Source organism: Cervus elaphus, chromosome 20 (genome assembly GCF_910594005.1).
Source record: "Cervus elaphus chromosome 20, mCerEla1.1, whole genome shotgun sequence".
Taxonomy (NCBI): domain Eukaryota; kingdom Metazoa; phylum Chordata; class Mammalia; order Artiodactyla; family Cervidae; genus Cervus; species Cervus elaphus.
Window position 1 is genome coordinate 42,456,949 of NC_057834.1, and position 18,605 is coordinate 42,475,553.

The following is an 18,605-nucleotide window of genomic DNA, read 5'->3' on the forward strand; positions in this document are numbered from 1 at the left end:
TCATCTAACATCAGATTTGTCCATTAAGAACATTCTCATTTAAACACATATACAGATATGTGTTTAGATAACTCACCCTTTGTGATGTAAATTCTAAAATTCAAATTGTATAATGGCTATTGTGCAAAGGTTTAGGGTATCAAGAAATGGGACAGAATGTGAGAGGGTTCCCTTTTCTCCACACCCTCTCCAGCATTTATTGCTTGTAGTCTTTTGGATAGCAGCCATCCTGACTGGCGTGTAATGGTACCTCATTGTGGTTTTGATTTGCATTTCTCTAATAATGAGTGATGTGCCATATGACCCAGCAATCCCACTTTTGGGCATACACACTGAGGAAACCAGATCTGAAAGAGACACGTGCACCCCAATGTTCATTGCAGCACTGTTTATAATAGCCAGGACATGGAAGCAACCTAGATGCCCATCAGCAGATGAATGGATAAGGAAGCTGTGGTACATATACACCATGGAATATTACTCAGCTGTCAAAAAGAATTCATTTGAATCAGTCCTAATGAGATGGATGAAACTGGAGCCCATTATACAGAGTGAAGTAAGCCAGAAAGATAAAGAACATTACAGCATACTAACACATATATATGGAATTTAGAAAGATGGTAATGATAACCCTATATGCAAAACAGAAAAAGAGACACAGAAATACAGAACAGACTTTTGAACTCTGTGGGAGAATGTGAGGGTGGGATGTTTCAAAAGAACAGCATGTATACTATCTATGGTGAAACAGATCACCAGCCCAGGTGGGATGCATGAGACAAGTGCTCGGGCCTGGTGCACTGGGAAGACCCAGAGGAGTCGGGTGAAGAGGGAGGTGGGAGGGGGGATCGGGATGGGGAATAAGTGTAAATCTATGGCTGATTCATATCAATGTATGACAAAACCCACTGAAATGTTGTGAAGTAATTAGCCTCCAACTAATAAAAAAATTAAAAAAAATAAAAAAAATAAAAAAAAAGAAATGGGACAGAATGTGGAGAACATAATCAAAGAGACAAAACTAGCCCTTCCTGGAATAAGATGAAAGGGTTCCACTCAGACGCACCTTTTTATATGTTGTCTCTCCTGAGGAATCAACACCTCGGTGACCTATTTTCTTCATGGACATGCCAGAGGAATAAGGCACCTATAAAAAGAAGACTAAACATTAGTATATAATTCCCACCTAATACATCCAACTGCTACCATGACGGTACATCAAAATAAAACACTGAACATACCCTTTTTAGGATCAAGAACATTTTATAAAGTCTTCATAAGATCTACCCCATGCAAACACAAGTTACAGTGTTGCTGCCCAAAGAATTACAACTGACTGAAAAAGAGCACTCCAAAGGACACATATTTCACCTGTGGTCCTCAGAAAAATGACAAAGAAAATTAAAATGATTATCACTGAAGAAAAGCAGAAACAGGGGAAGTAGGAGATATTAATAGCAGCCCCAGGAAAAAGGAGAGACCCCCAGTGTACAAAAGCAAGACAGAAACAGAACTTCACAGACACAGATTCCTTTCAGAAATTACTCCTCTAACTTTCAACCCAACCTGAACACTATTTGCTCAAACTGACTTCACTAGCAGAAATGAACTGAGCTGCTGCTGCTGCTAAGTCGCTTCAGTCGTGTCCAACCCTGTGCGACCCCACAGACAGCAGCCCACCAGACTCCCCCGTCCCTGGGATTCTCCAGGCAAGAACACTGGAGTGGGCTGCCATTTCCTTCTCCAATGCATGAAAGTGAAAAGTGAAAGTGAAGTCGCTCAGTCGTGTCCAACTCTTCGTGACCCCAGGGACTGCAGCCCACCAGGCTCCTCCGTCCATGGGATTTTCCAGGCAAGAGTACTCGAGTAGGGTGCCATGGCCTTCTCCGAGAAATGAACTAGCCACTGGCAAATACAAGTACCGTAAGTCCAGATATTAAAAGGCTGAGGCAATGAGACAAATTCTCTAAGAAAAGGGCCACCCTGCCTCAAAGAGATTCCTGAGAATATGATATGGCTTTGTTTTCTACTCAAACGACAGCCTCGGAAAAAAAGGAAGAAATAAAACCAGTGGAGCAGAACCTAGAAGGCTATTCTCCACAGCCAAGATGCCAGCACAATAGACATGAAGGTATTCTTCATAATGCCAATATTCATTAAGTTAATAAAGCCAAAAGGCAAAAAGACTATTGGAAATAGCATGTTACCATTTTAGGACCTGATATTTAAGTTCTACTATTCTTACTAAGGCCCTTAGTGGAGAAAGCCCTCAATAAATAACCTGACAGACCTTGGAAGATGTTCTAAGAGAAAAGCCTAAAATCCTATGCCAAAAGGGTCCACATTTGGCCCCGTCACAAAACCCAGGAGAGATGCAAAAAGTAAAGAGAGAGTCAGGAAATACATCATGAGAAGAAAATTAAACAAATATAAGATACTCAGCACAAAAAAGAAATACAGGAAATCAACAGCTTCAGTATGGTTAAAAGAAGTTTGCCATATTCACTGAAACTATGCAATCAGGAAGTATTAACAACAAAACAATAGAGTGAGTTTTAGTGTCAGACTGGCTTTGAATCCCAACCTTCTTAATGCCATATGAGACCTAGGGCAAGCTAAAGAACCACTAATCCTCACTTTCTTCAACTATAATACATGGATAACAACAGTATCTACTGTAATAGAGGTTCTTTGCAAGATTAAATAAGAATACCTACTTAGATACATTATTTACATTTTGGTACACTACATATATGAACAGTATGAAAAGACAAAAAGATAGGACACTGAAAGATGAACTCCCCAGGTCGGTAGGAACCCAATATGCTACTGGAGATCAGTGGAGAAATAACTCCAGAAAGAATGAAGGGATGGAGTCAAAGCAAAAACAACACCCAGTTGTGGATGTAACTGGTGATAGAAGCAAGGTCCGATGCTGTAAAGAGCAATATTGCATAGGAACCTGGAAAGTTAGGTCCATGAATCAAGGCAAATTGGAAGTGGTCAAACAGGAGATGGCAAGAGTGAACATTGACATTCTAAGAATCAGCAAACTAAGATGGACTAGAATGGGTGAATTTAACTCAGATGACCATTCTATCTACTACTGTGGGCAGGAATCCCTTAGAAGAAATGGAGTAGCCATCACAGTCAACAAGAGAGTCCAAAATGCAGTACTTGGATGCAACCTCAAAAACCAGAGAATGATCTCTGTTTCCAAGGCAAACCATTCAATATCACGGTAATCCAAGTCTATGCCCCGACCAGTAACACTGAAGAAGCTGAAGTTGAACGGTTCTGTGAAGATCTACAAGACCTTTTAGAACTAACACCCAAAAAAGATGTCCTTTTCATTATAGGGGACTGGAATGCAAAAGTAGGAAGTCAAGAAATACCTGGAGTAATAGGCAAATTTGACCTTGGAGGACAGAATGAAGCAGGGCAAAGGCTAATAGAGTTTTGCCAAGAGAAAGCACTGGTCATAGCAAACACCCTCTTCCACCAACAACACAAGAGAAGACTCTACACATGGACATCACCAGATGGTCAACACCGAAATCAGACTGATTATATTCTTTGAAGCCAAAGATGGAGAAGCTCTATACAGTCAGCAAAAACAAGACCGGGAGCTGACTGTGGCTCAGATCATGAACTCCTTATTGCCAAATTCAGACTTAAATTGAAGAAAATGTGGAAAACCACTAGACCATTCAGGTATGACCTAAGTCAAATCCCTTATGATTATACAGTGGAAGTGAGAAATAGATATAAGGGAATAATCTGATAGACAGAATGCCTGATAAACTAAGGACAGAGGTTCGTGACATTGTACAGGAGATAGGGATCAACATCATCCCCAAGAAAAAGAACTGCAAAAAAGCAAAATGGTTGTCTGAGGAGGCCTTACAAATAGCTGAGAAAAGAAGAGAAGCGAAAAGCAAAGGAGAAAACAAAGTTTCAAAGAATAGCAAGGAGAGATAAGAAAGCCTTCCTCAGCGATCAATGCAAAGAAATAGAGGAAAACAATAGAATAGGAAAGACTAGAGATCTCATCAAGAAAATTAGCGATACCAAGGGAATATTTTATGCAAAGATGGGCTCAATAAAGGACAGAAATGGTATGGACCTAACAGAAGCAGAAGATATTAAGAAGAGGTGGTAAGAATACACAGAAGAACTACACAAAAAAGATCTTCACGATGGTGTGATCACTCACCTAGAGCCAGACATCCTGGAATGTGAAGTCAAGTGGACCTTAGGAAGCATCACTACGAACAAAGCTAATGGAGGTGATGGAATTCCAGCTGAGCTATTTCAAATCCTAAAAGATGATGCTGTGAAAGCACTGCACTCTATATGTCAGCAAATTTAGAAAACTCAGCAGTGGCCACAGGACTGGAAAAGGTCAGTTTTCACTCCAATTCCAAAGAAAGGCAATGCCAAAGAATGTTCAAACTATGCACAATTACAATCATCTCACACACTAGCAAAGCAACACTCCAAATTCTCCAAGCCAGGCTTCAACAGTATGTGAACTGTGAACTTCAAGATGTTCAAGCTGGACTTAGAAAAGGCAAAGGAACCAGAGATCAAATTGCCAACATCCACTGGATCATCGAAAAAGCTAGAGAGTTCCAGAAAAACATCTATTTTTGCTTTATTGACTATGCTAAAGCCTTTGACTACATGGATCACAATAAACTGTGGAAAATCCTGAAAGAGATGGGAATACCAGACCACCTGACCTGCCTCTTCAGAAACCTGTATGCAGGTCAGGAAGCAACAGTTAGAACTCAACATGGAACAACAGACTGGTTCCAAATAGGAAAAGGAGTACATCAAGCCTGTATATTGTCACCCTGATTATTTAACTTATATGCAGAGTACATCATAAGAAACGCTGGGCTGGAGGAAGCACAAGCGGGAATCAAGATTGCCGGGAGAAATATCAATAATCTCATATATGCAGATGACACCACCCTTATGGCAGGAAGTGAAGAACTACAGGCCTTTTGATGAAAGTGAAAGAGGAGAGTGAAAAAGTTGGCTTAAAGCTCAACATTCAAAAAAAAAAACTCAACATTCAGAAAACTAAGATCATGGCATCCGGTCCCATCCTTCATGGCAAATAGATGGGGAAACAGTGGAAACAGTGGCTGAGTTTTTATTTTTTAGGGCTCCAAAATCACTGTGGATGGTGACTGCAGCCATGAAATTAAAGGACGCTTACTCCTTGGAAGGAAAGTTATGACCAACCTAGACGGCATATTAAAAAGCAGAGACATTACTTTGTCAACAAAGGTCCGTCTAGTCAAGGCTATGGTTTTTCCAGTAGTCATGTATGGATGTGAGAGTTGGACTATAAAGAAAGCCGAGTGCCAAAGAATTGATGCTTTTGAACTCTGGTGTTGAAGAAGACTCATAAGAGTCCCTTGAACTACAAGGAGATCCAACCAGTACATGCTAAAGGAGATCAGTCCTGGGTGTTCATTGGAAGGACTGATGTTGAAGCTGAAACTCCAATATTTTGGCCACCTGATGCAAAGAGCTGACTCATTTGAAAAGACCCTGATGTTGGGAAAGATTGAAGGCAGGAGAAGGGGACAACAGAGAATGAAATGGTTAGATGGCATCACTGATTCAATGGACATGAGTTTGGGTAAACTCTGGGAGTTGGTGATGGACAGGAAGGCCTTGCGTGCTGTGGTTCATGGGTCTCAAAGAGTCAGAGACAACTGAGCAACTGAACTGAACACTACATATGGTACATTTAAAAATGCTCAATAGTGACTTCCCTGGTGGTTCAGTGGCCAAGACTCTATGCTCCCAATGCAGGGGGCCCAGGTTCCATTTCTGGTCAGAGAACTAAACCCCACATGCAACAACTAACACTGATGCAGAGAAATAAATAAAAAAAATAAAAATACTCAATTAAAAATACTCAATAAATCTGAGCTGCTGTTAATATTCATAATAAACTGTGACAAAAGTAGAGTTGTATAATTTCTAGCCTACCAAAGAGATGTGAGAACCATATCTACCAACAGATTTCAAGACCCTAGTAGGGGGGAAATAAGGATGTCATAAACAGGTATCCTTCTATCCCAGAATTAAGGTTTTAGAACCACTGTGTATCAATATATGAAACTCACCTCAGATGCCGTGGGTCTCTTGATTCCAGATGCTGTTAAAAAAAAAAAATAAACATAACTATTAATATGTACACACACTCACATGATCTCTATCAAGCTCACTGAAACAATTAGGATTTGAGTCAAACTAAACCTGACAATGGGTTCCTGCCTCTTGCTCAGTGATACCAGATCCTTTTGGATAGGGATTTTAAATGTCCTTTCCTTTTCCTCTTCCATACTCACAGAGCCCTTATACATATTCCAGTCGTCTTCTAGTTCCTTTTTCTTATCCAAGTGTTCACATTTTCTCTAGGAAATACATCTGTTCTTGATACATTTAACCATCAGAGCCAAAGTGTCTCATTTGATACCATGGTTGAAAGAGAAAAGGCATAAGAGATACCAAAGACTTAGTGGACAGCCTAGACTTCATTAATAATTTTTCCTGTAGAGCTAAAAGGGTAAGAAGCTTTAGAGCATATCTATGGTGCTCTGCATTTCTACTAACTATTTCAGAAGAAAAGGTAAAGAGTTGATCTACAGAAGCTTTACTTACAATAGCCAAGATATGGAAGCACCTAAGTGTCCATCAACAGATCAACGAATAAAGCAGCTCTGGGTGTCTATGTGTGCGTGTGTGTGTCTGTACACAATAGAATACCACTCAGTCATAGAAAAGAACGAAATCCTGCCATCTCCAACAATGTGGATGGCCCCAGAGTATTACGCTTAGAGAAATAATTCAGAGAAAAACAAACACATTATGTCATTACTGATATGTGAAATCTAAAAAATAAAACAAATGTGTATAACAAAAACAGACTCACAGAGAACTAGTGGTTACCAGTGGGAAGTGAAAAGGGCAGAAGGGCAAGCTGGGGTAGGGGATAAGAGACACAAACTATTATGTATAAAATAAATAAGCAAATAAATAAATAAGCAAGGATATATTGTACAGCATAAGGAAATACAGCCATTACTATGTAGTAATTTTAAATGGAGTATAGTTTATAAAAATATTGAATAATTAACTGTATACCTAAAACTAAAATAATATTGTAAATCAACTATCCTTCAATTAAAAGAAGAGTTGGTCTGTAGAGATGAAGAAGCTATGGATGGGTAAACGCAATCATGAAAAAATGAAAAAGCATTCAGTGCAGGCAAAACCTGATTCTATATCCTTACATCTTCATCTTGATCCTGCCGTAAATGCAACAGGAATTTGTTGTTTACTTACTAAATATTTAATCAGTGGAGATGTGTAAGATATGTGTGTGGTTAAATATCATTTATGACTTTTATCAGTTTAAATGTAGAAAAGATCTCAAGAATATATTTAGAAAGTGACTAAAAGACCACTATCCATAGAACACTACTCCAAAAGGTTAAATCAATTCTTTTTTTCTTAAGGTTAAGTCAGTTCTTAAGGGTATGCCATCCTAAAGACTTCACCCATGATCACACTGGAGACACATGATCACTCAGGGAGACAGACCTTTCTCCCCTTCATGTTGAAAATTGTTGGTCTTTTTTCTTCAAAGACTACTGATGTATTACTTTGATCCAGTTCAAGAATTCAAAGAGAATAAAGATTAGCCACATTAAAGAAAATTAAAAAGAATCCAGGGACTTCCCTGATGATCCACTGGTTAAGATTCCACCTTCCACAGCAGAGGATGCAGGTCTGATCCCTGACTGGGTAACAAAGGTCCCACATGCCACAAAACAACTAAGCCCAAGTACTGCAACTACTGAGCCTCCACACCACAAGAGCATCCATGTGTCACAACCAAAGAGTTCGCATGATGCAATGAAGATCCCGTGCTGTGCAACTAAGACCTGATGCAGCCAAGTAAATAATACAACAAATTTAAAAAAAGAAAGAATCCAAATGGGACAAATCCTCAATAACATAAGTTAGTAGCTGAGTAAGAAAATCTCAGTTCTGGTCCATATGTAAGGTTTAATGGTAAAAGCATTTCTGGTACCAATAAGCCGAGCAGCAAAATTTCCTTTCTGGGGAACAGATGGTTTTCATTCCTCTTTCCAAAAAAGGAGGTAAGAAAAATGTCATCTAGCTGTTAGGAAGATGTGCTGCATAAAATGACCCAGAAAATTAGAGAAACAGCAAAGCCCAAAAATCTATGCTTTTTGCAGGATGCTTCATCTTCAATCAGGTCAAGTTGAGATAGGTGAAAGACCTGGAACCTAGGACTGGAACCCTAAGCTAAAGCTTCCAAGGAACAGTAAGTCAGCACAACTCAGATTCAAGATTAAAACTGATAACTTAACTGTAAAATTTAAGGCACTCACTAACAAAAAATTAGTCAAACCCTTTGAATCTTAAAATCCTTCAGATGAGAGCCAACATGCTGACCTAGGTTCAGATCCCTGTTGTGTGTTAGTCATTCAGTCATGTCTGATTCTTTGCGACCTCATGGACTGTAGCCCACCAGGCTCCTCTGTCCATGGAATTCTCCGGGCAAGAATACTGGAGTGGGTTGCCATTCCCATCTCTAGGAGATCTTCCCAACCCAGGGACAAACCCGGGTCTCCCACATTGAAGGCAGACTGAGCCACAAGGGAAGTCCTCAAATCCCTGTTACATCAGGCAAATTATTCTCTATTAATAACTAAAAAAGAAGAATCTATATTAGAAGGTTTATGTAAAGATTAGATGAGATAAACTAAATCAAAGTACTTCATGGACTGTGATGTGCTATACAAATATGTTGTCATATGTGAGTTCTAATGGAAGAGCAAAGTTGGCCCCTCAGGAAGGTTTAATGTTCAATTACCTAGACCATCATGAAATTCTAATTAGTACCTCAAAGTTCTTGGCTGCTCCCCAAACCCTTAGCCTCCCCATATTCCCAACAAACCCTTGTGCAAGTATACACACAACAGTAGAATTAGTGATTCTCAATGAAGAAATCAGCATTCTTTCAGTTGAGAAAACAACACTGTTTCTGGACTCTTTGGTCAGTACTTGGCTTATTTCTTCCTGTTTTACCCCAAAGGAAGGGGTGTGGAGGGATCTGACAGAACCAAGAGCCAATGTCCAATCCTAGGCTGACAGCTTCTCATAGAACAGAACAACCTCTTCATGCAAGGAGTCACTGGACCAAATTAAACAATGAATGAAAAAAGCAGGTGAGTGAGTTCAAGGCAGAGTGTAAGCTTGGGGACTTCTTACTCCCTAAAAAGTTCTACCTTGCTACCTTTCCTAGTTTTATCTCACAAACATAGCTCCAGGGCTGCTACACTCTTGCAAAGGACCCAGAATGAGGGTGGGAGGACTTAATTCAGTGGAATATGGTGCCAATTACTTAGCTATCTCCAACTGCAAAACTTGGATTAATCCCCAAAACACTACAGCTGAGGCAGTTGGAAGGATACTGGGGTCTGAATAATAATAGGATTGGGGTCCAGTGGTTAAGAATCCATCATGCAATACAGGGGACATTGGTTTGATCCCTAGTCTGGGAAGATCCCACATGCCAAAGGGCATGTAAACCCGTGAGCCACAACTACTAAGCCCATGCACCTAGAATCTGTGCTCAGCAATGAGAAGCCACTGCAGTGAGAAGCCTGCAAGAGTAGCCTCTGCTCACAGCAACCAGAGAAAGCCAGTGTGCAGTGACAAAAACCCAGAGCAACCAAAAATAAAAACTATTTAAAAATAATCACCAAAACAAGTAACAACAGGATGGAGAATCAGGAATCAAGACTCATTCTCTTCCTTGTCTGAAGTTTTGCTCCTAGGGTACAGGTCAGAACTCCCAAACTACCAAAGAATGGACAGGAATAGAAAAGTAGAGAATCATATTAATGTTGCTATAACATCCAGCTTGGTAGAGAAGAAACCCAATGAACAGCAGAGTAATATTTTAGGGAACAAAGTGCCAACTGCTAAGGCTTGATGGCTTGGGCGACTTGGCTCATGTCAGTGAGAAAATGCCTACTGAGACTGAAGAGTCACCAGTACCTGTTCACCTCTTCTTAATCAAGCTTTGTCTTCAGAAGGAACAGCAGCAGAAACAGAGGAAAGCAGAGATGCGGGGGCGGGGGGGGGGGGGGAATTGGAAACAAAAAGAAGAGAAAAGAATACCAACTCAGCAATGACAACACCCATCCAGCCAATGTTTAAGGAGAATGAGATTTATCCCTAAGTTAGGATAAGATTAGAGTATTAATCAACAGAAAAATCTGTTTTCTAGCATCTGTGTAAAAAATACTCTGCTAAGTATAAACTATCATCTTATAATCCATACCCACAATCCATATATAGCATCCTTTTTTGGGTGAGAAAACTGCAGGTCAAGAAGCAACAATTAGAATCAAACATGGAACAACAGACTGGTTCAAAACTGAGAAAGGAGTACGTCAACGATGTATGTTGTCACCCTGTTTATTTATTTAACTTATAAGCATCAGGCGAAATGCCAGGCTGGATGAATCACAAGCAGGAATCAAGATTGCAAAGAGAAATATCAATAACCACAGATGTGCAGATGACACCACCCTTATGGCAGAAAGCAAAGAACTAAAGAGCCTCTTGAAGGTAAAAGACAGTGGAAAAGCTGGCTTAAAACTCAATGTTTAAAAAACTAAGATCATGGCATCCAGTCCCATCACTTCATGGCAAATAGGTGGGGAAACAATGGAAAACAGTGACAGACTTTATTTTCCTGACTCCAAAATCACTGCGGACAGTGACCGTAGCCATGAAATTAAAAGATGCTTGCTCCATGGTAGAAAAGCTATGACAAACCTAGGCAACATATTAAAAAGCAAAGACATCACTTTGCAGACAAAGGTCTATCTAGTCAAAGCTATGGTTTTTCCAGCAGTCGTGTACGGACATGAGAGCTGGGCCATAAGGCTGAGCGCTAAAGAATTGATGCTTTTGAACTGTGGTGCTGGAGAAGATTCTTCAGAGTCCCTTGGACTGTAAGGAGATCAAACCAGTCAATCCTAAAGAAAATCAATCCTGAATATTCACTGGAAGGACTGATGCTTAAGCTCCAGTACTTTAGCCACCTGATGCAAAGAGCCTACTCACTGGAAAAGACCCTGATGCTGGAAAAGACTGAAGGCAGGAAGAGAAGGGGACAAGAGAGGATGAGATGGCTGGATGGCATCACTGACACAATGGACCTGAGTTTGAGCAATCTCTAGGAGATGGTGAAGGACAGGGAAGCCTGGTATGCTGCAGTCCATGGGGTTGCAAAGAGTCAGAGACAACTGAGCGACTAAACAACTACTACTGAGTTCCAATGTTAAATTTCCTCCTCCTCAGGGAAAAATGTTTCCTTCATGTTTGTTTGACCTTCATGATCATGTAGTTCCTACTTATTAATAGGCCCTGGACCAAGAAGCATTCTAAACCAAAGACTAACTAAACAAATAAAAGACCTAGAGAAGCAAGGATATACTCACTTCTGGAATTTTTTAAAAATTCTGAGCAGACTGAGCAGGCTCAATCTGGCTGAGATCTATAGATATTAATGAAAACTGATTTTTAAATAGAACAAGTTGAGAACTTAGCCCCTTCAGCCACATATGAACCTATGTGCCCATTTAAGCTAACAAATAAGTAACAATTTATATTAAGAAAAAGTCATTCAACAAGGGCCTTTGAGATTTTAATCTATTCTTAATGTGAAAGTTGCTCAGTTGCGTTCAATTCTTTGGGACCATATGGACTATACAGTCCTTGGAATTCTCCACGCCACAATACTGAAGTGGGTAGCCTTTCCCTTCTCCAGAGGATCTTCCCAGCCTAGGGATCGAACTCAGGTCTACCGCATTGCAGGCAGATTCTTTACCAGCTGAGCCACAAGGGAAGCCCAATTCTTAATAGTAAGACGTATTTAACCTATAAATAAACAGAGCATAAGGGATGTGCTCAAAATTAAAGAGCAAAGGTGGTGACAGAGCCAGAATTGGAATTCACATTTCCAACTCCCCAGTTCAACTCTTTCTTCTAAACCATATTTTGTTTTCAATTTCCTGGCCACTCTGAGTCTAAGGGGGAAAGGAAAGCACCAAAGGAACTAGAATGCTTTTACAAACTAAATAAATCTCACAACTGCTAACGGACAGTAGGAACACATATTTTCTTCCCCTGAGGTATTCCCTTCCCTTCCCACTTTCATTGATAAAAGGATAAAGAGTCCTCCTTTGGTTCCTCACAATGTAATTAACAATACCACCACTCTGCTCCTCCAGCAACAGTCATCAATGTCACTGGCAAAAACAGTAGGAAAGTACCTTTCATTTCTTTCAGTGAGATTATACTTGTTTTGAAACAGACAATGCCAGTATTTTAGAGGAGCAGAAGCTGCCCTTCAAAACTGACACTGGACAGAGCAATATTACACAAGTTAAGGTCCTCACTAGCAGTACAAAGTACCTCTTTTCTTCATAAAAAGACATGAACAACTTTAACAGAAAGAAAGTTTTTAATTCTTCTCAGATTAAGAGTTTTCTTTTTGGTGTCAGTGGGACCATGAGTCGATCTGATTAAAAGCATAAGAGTTATGATCACTGAATCTGCAATGACAAAAAGAGGGTATCTGATAGGCAGTCTTGTTGTTTTAATGATCTTAGAATTGACTGTACAATCAGTTACCAATCCTCGGCAAATATCCACATTAACTTCTAAACTATTTTCTGAAAGAATGATCAATAACTCCAGGTATTACACATGGAGGAGCTCAGAATTTTGACAGCTCAAATCAGAAGGGGAGGTTCCCCTCTGCACTATTCTTTGTTGAACAACAAATATGTAATCTGGTTTAAAGTCAAGTTAGTTCACACACAGACTTTTAGATTAGTGAGAGAGCAGCAAGGTATTGTGGGTAGGAATGTGGGCTCTGAAATCAGCACACCTAAGTTGGCTAGGTTTGAATACTAGATCTACATTTACTAACTAGATAACCTTGACAAGTTGGTTAAAACTCTCTAGGCCTTGGTTACCTCATCCATAAAATGGAGATATAATAACATGTACATCATAGGATAGTTATGAGAATTAAATAAATCCTATATAGCACTTAATATGTAATAAATGCTCTGTATATACTAGCAATTATTATTACCATTGTGAATTATAAAACCCCATCTACAGGATGAGATGGGTCAGGGGAAATGAGAGGTACAACAGAAAGGGAAAGAAAGAGAGACACATTTACTGAAACAAAAGGAAATGGAGTTACATGGGAAGACTTCGAGGGAGACAAAAGATAGTCAATGGATCCATCTTACATTGTGGGACTGTGAGAAAAGAAGTTGCCATGTTAAGGCAGCATTTTTCTGGAGGGGAGAGGGGAACGGAAGCTGAAGTCAAGTAATCTTTCAGGACACTCACAGCCTTCTCAAAAGGCCATGCACGCTACTAAAAAAAAAATTTGCAATTGTTATGGGGAAGAGGAGTCCGCGGCTAGTAACTGCAAGGAGCTCATGCTTCTTCAGCACAGATACACATCAGATCTACCTCTCTTACGGTTGACCCCACAGCACAGAAAGTGGAGACCTAAATGAGGAAAAACAGAAAATTATCACTTACTGCTGGGGTTCTACTTGCTTATAACAGAACAAGCATATTTTAAAAATACCCATATGACATCTCTAAAGTTTAAAATTATAAACAGGGCCTGAACTGGTCCCCAGTACCATACTGTGAAATGTGAGAAGATTTTCTGCAGTTCTAGGTAGAAGTCAAAAAAAAAGAAAAAAAAAAAAAAGCTCTGGCAGAAAAATTCCAGGAGTGATTACAAAACTTGTGACCCAAACAATTTCACTATTGCATGATTTCAGATTGGCAAAAAAATTTCAGGTATAAAGCTCCTTGCACACAGGCTTCTATCTTTTTAAAAAAGAATGTGTATACATTTTACACATTTGAGGATCTTCCACTCGTCAGGGTAATTTGGTAATATCTAGCATAGCAAAAAGTCTTAAAAGCAAATATGTACCATTTGTCCCAAAAGCGAGAATTTATCCTAAGGAAATAATTGGTCAAGTGGACATATATACAAATATATTTATTGTAGCATTGTATGTAACAACTATAATTGCAAAGAATCTAAATGTACAATATAGGTTATATAAGTTGTGGTATAGTCATAAAATAGTATAGAACCATTATCCTTATGTTCATTTATAGACAGGATGTCACAATAAACTGTTTAATGGAAAAAGCTAATAATTATATAGTACAGTATTTTTCTAAAACAATTATCTATAAAGTCATATGTATTTATACACATAAAAAAGGTCCAGAAGATTATATACTAAAATGTTAAAATATGATTATATTGGATAGTATGGTTAAGGTGATATTCTAAGTTTTAAGTTTCTATTTTCCTTATGTATATAAACTTTCTATAACAAACAGGTAATTTAACAATTAAAGAGATACGTAGGAATGGCTTTATTGTTGTTTTATAACCCAGTCTCCCCAGTAAACTAGTGCTCAACAGTTCCACACATACAGATCACCATCAATCCCCTCCCTACACATTAACTTGAGCTCATTACAACATATTATGCTGCTACAGAGATAGACTAGAAGGAAAAATGTGAAAGATGATGTCTAGAAAGCTGCTGACAACTGCAAGCTACAAATAAAGCATGACTCCTATACACTCACTCCTGTTCTCTATTATTTGAGATTCCCATACAATCTGAAACAAACCTGTATTGGTGCACATGCTAACAGGTTCTCCCGGAAAAATTTATCTTTAATATCCTTCAGAATATCAATATTCTCCCATTAAACAGGTATTCCTAATTTCAGCGTATCTCCTGGATATTTGAAAAATAAAGATCTAGCCTCTAAATTATGAAAATTAGCTGAGAAATCTTTAATGCTACTAAAATAATTTCAAGACAACTGAACCAGCCAGTTAAGTGCCACAGAGGAAATAATCCAATCAATTCTTGCTAAAATACAAAGTTGAATCATACTATGTCACAGAAAATTTTTCTGAGTAACTTTGAATAGTCTTAAGGAAGCACTCCATTTTGGTCCTTAGTCCCAGCCTAAATTGTGTTTGTGATGAGAAAGATACCAAAGGGGCTGGTTTCTAGTCACCTGGCAAAACATCACTAGGACTCTCCATAAACTGGTTTGCAACTACTAAAGCACTGGCAGCTATGACTTACTATTGAGAGCAAGAAGAAAAGGTAGAGGAAGAAAAGAAAATTAATACAATTCTGAGAAATGTGAAAAAGGTAAACTTTAGAGGGGAAATGAGTTGGCCTTAAAAGAGGAGATAATCAAAACAGATACTTTCAGACAGTACACAGCTCCAAAATAAGACTTATAGTTCCCCTCCCCCACTCCCCCTCAGCATGTGGAACAAAACAAGAGTTGGCCATAATACCAGAGCCTCTCCCAGTGCTTTCAGAGAAGAAACATTTCCGTCAAAGATGAGATGACATCATCTTCCAGATGAGAAACTAAGAGACAGCCTGTGACTGACTTTAATGCTTGAAGTACACTCTTAATTTCAGGATGCTAGAACTGGGCAGGATGTGCATTCCTCAGACGAGTTTTGCCTGAACAGGTCATAAAGAAGAGATTCCAGAGACTTAGCTTAATGAGCTACCAATACTACTACATAAATCTGTCAATTCCCATAGAAATCAGAAAGAGACAAGCAGGCTTTTTGGAAGCAAAATGATAATTCTGAGGGGGTGTTTTGGTTGATAATACTGACAGCCAGAGATTTTTTTTAAAAAAAAGCAAAAACCTGCACAAAACAGTCATCACCCAGTTATTTTCTGGACTATCTCAAACAATCTCTCTAGTCCTCTTTAACCTGAAATACTGAACACCACTTTAATTATACCCCTGCATGTAGGAGGCATAATATGTTATTCAAATGAAAATACTCAGAAATGTCAGCCTGCCTAATGAGAAGCATTGCTGAGCACACAGCTCTAAGAGGTAGTGTTGGAGGGTGGGGGTCAGGCACTGTTACCATACCCTCAGTAAGAACTAAAAGAAGTCAATTATGAAAATCTAGCCACATCTTAGAGAAAAGTTAAATTTTGTTCCTTCAGTTCAGTTCAATCACTCAGTCATGTCCGACTCTTTGCGACCCCACGAACCGCAGCACATCAGGCCTCCCTGTTCATCACCAACTCCCAGAGTTTACTCAAACTCAGGTCCATTGAGTCGGTGATGCCATCCAACCATCTCATCCTCCGTCGTCCCCTTCTCCTGCCTTCAATCTTTCCCAGCATCAGGGTCTTTTCAAATGAGTCAGTTCTTCACATCAGGTGGCCAAAGTACTGGAGTTTCAGCTTCAACATCAGTCCTTCCAGTGAATATTCAGGACTGATTTCCTTTAGGATGGACTGGTTGGATTTTGTTCCTAGCAGGTGACAATTTTTACTAAGAATTTTCTAGAAAAAGGTCTGAAAAGCAAGGATGCTCTTAGAAACAAAAGCTCAAAACTCACTGATCTGCCAGTCCTGGGGTCAACCTGGCTCGGCTAAGAGCCAAGTAGCAAGGAATGAATCACAAATTTACCAAGACTCACCACGATAACATACAGACTTTATGCAAAGTCTTTGCCACTCTTAACAATTTGAACCTCAGTTTCCTAATTTAGAAAATAAGAAGGAAAAAAAAAGAAAATAAGAGGGTTAAATTAAAATATCTCTACATTTCCCTTTAATAAACTTTTGCTTCTAGTTCTATAAGCCACATTTCATGATTCTCAGCCCACAAATATGTATCTCTTAGCACTAAAATTCTGGTTGAAATTTGGGCGGGGGGGGGGGGGGGGGGGGGCGCGGGGGGGGATATCTGAGTCCTTCTTTAAAAGACCTGAGTCTCCTGGATAAGCCAATCCGAAGCTAAGGAGCAGTTCAGATGTCCAGCAGTTCACCACCTCCCAATTCTATTTCCAAACCTGGTTCTATCTTTAAAAAAATAAAAATAAAAAGCAGTATTGCTGGCCTGGAACATACACTGAGCTGAGATAGGAACTTAAATAATATCACAATGGGTATTAACTGTCCCAACAATGCACTTCAACCACCCACCAGACCCTAATGCAAGAAAATCACAGAGATATGACCAAGTTACTCCTCTACCATTTCTTTTATACAGATTCTTATCAATGGGAACTTCAAGTTTACTAGGCATGTTGTGCAAAGGAAAGCTAGTATTAAGCTATTAACATATCCTAAAAAAAAACCTCTTCCCATTCTCTCCCTGCAACTTCCCTTTGCTCACTCCCCATCAATGATACTGATCCTTTGAGGTGGTGTTTATTCTGGGTTAACTCCATAAAGCTCAGTTTAATACACAGCAAATAGTAAGATATACTTAACTGCCTACAAGCAATCTACCCTTCTCTCTCTTTTTGCCAGTCTTCCTCAGACTCCAACAATAAGGGGACTTTGGGGGAATCAGATATTTAAAAATTAATATATTCTGCATACAGCCATTACAAATAAACAGACTTATTTAATAGGAGAAAAAAGAAAAATAATCAGTGACAAAGTTTTAAAAGATGGAGGGGCTGAGGGAAAAAAGTTCACTTCAAACAGAAAACATTAAAACAACAGTTCATAGGAGATATGAATAACACAGGATCGACACATATGTAAAAATAAAACAATGTTCTCTTTTGATAGGAAAGGGTGGAGAAGTGAAGTGCAACAGGGGAAATGAGCCAGGAAGGGGTTTCCTCTAGGAAACACCATCAGTCCAATCACTCACTCTGAGACTGAATGATGGCCTGGGGTTTAGAACACAAAGGAACAGATTCCCTCTGCCTGGCTATCAGAAAATAGCACACTTCCTGAAGTATACTTGTATCCTTGATCAAGAGGACACACTCAGTAAAAAGAAAAACCAAACTGACAATGTTGGTCTTTTTGCTTTCTTCATGTCAGGTAAGAAAATGCCAAAATTCTAAGAAAGTAAACATCCAGCTTAAAGGGTAAAATACCACCCACCCCCAACGCAGAACTTCTCACCAGTTACCTGAGTTTGGCCTGGTGAAGTTGTTCACTTCACAGGCTGTAGTTTCCATTATTTTTATTTAAAAAATAGGCTGATGAAACATGTAATAACTAGTAGCTAGCACATATTTGAGCACAGTTATTAATCAGAAGAGTTTTACATCAACTTAGAACAGCACACAGAAATTAACAAAACAAAAAACAAATTAACAAAACATAACATGTATTTTGATATTTAAGGCTAACTTTAAGTACACATTACCAATTAATAACAGATGCTGGATACCTATTAAGGCTATATAATTATACTTAACCCTGGGCTTGAGCAGTCATGGCAGAAATAAATGGATAATTAAAAAACAGTGACATTCTGATGTCAGTTTTCTGGAAGAATCTACCAAGGGGACAAAATAAAAAAGGAGGGGTATGTGGGTGTAAGCCCTCTGTGGAAAAAGCAAAAGGAAAAATCTCTCC

General features: G+C 39.1%; 1 protein-coding gene across 3 annotated transcripts in view; it reads right to left on the bottom strand.

The window, feature by feature from the left end:
- Positions 1-18,605, bottom strand: part of PIP5K1A (phosphatidylinositol-4-phosphate 5-kinase type 1 alpha) — a 40,772-nt gene that overhangs the window by 17,615 nt on the left and 4,552 nt on the right. For 2 of the 3 annotated variants that reach the window (XM_043875724.1, XM_043875721.1), the window contains exons 2-4: positions 13,639-13,677; positions 6,153-6,184; positions 1,067-1,147 (exon numbers count right to left, since the gene is read on the bottom strand). In XM_043875724.1, coding sequence (XP_043731659.1) covers positions 1,067-1,147; positions 6,153-6,184; positions 13,639-13,677 — 152 coding nt within the window. The remainder of the gene's footprint in view (positions 1-1,066; positions 1,148-6,152; positions 6,185-13,638; positions 13,678-18,605) is intronic. The other variant, XM_043875722.1, reaches the window with a different exon arrangement.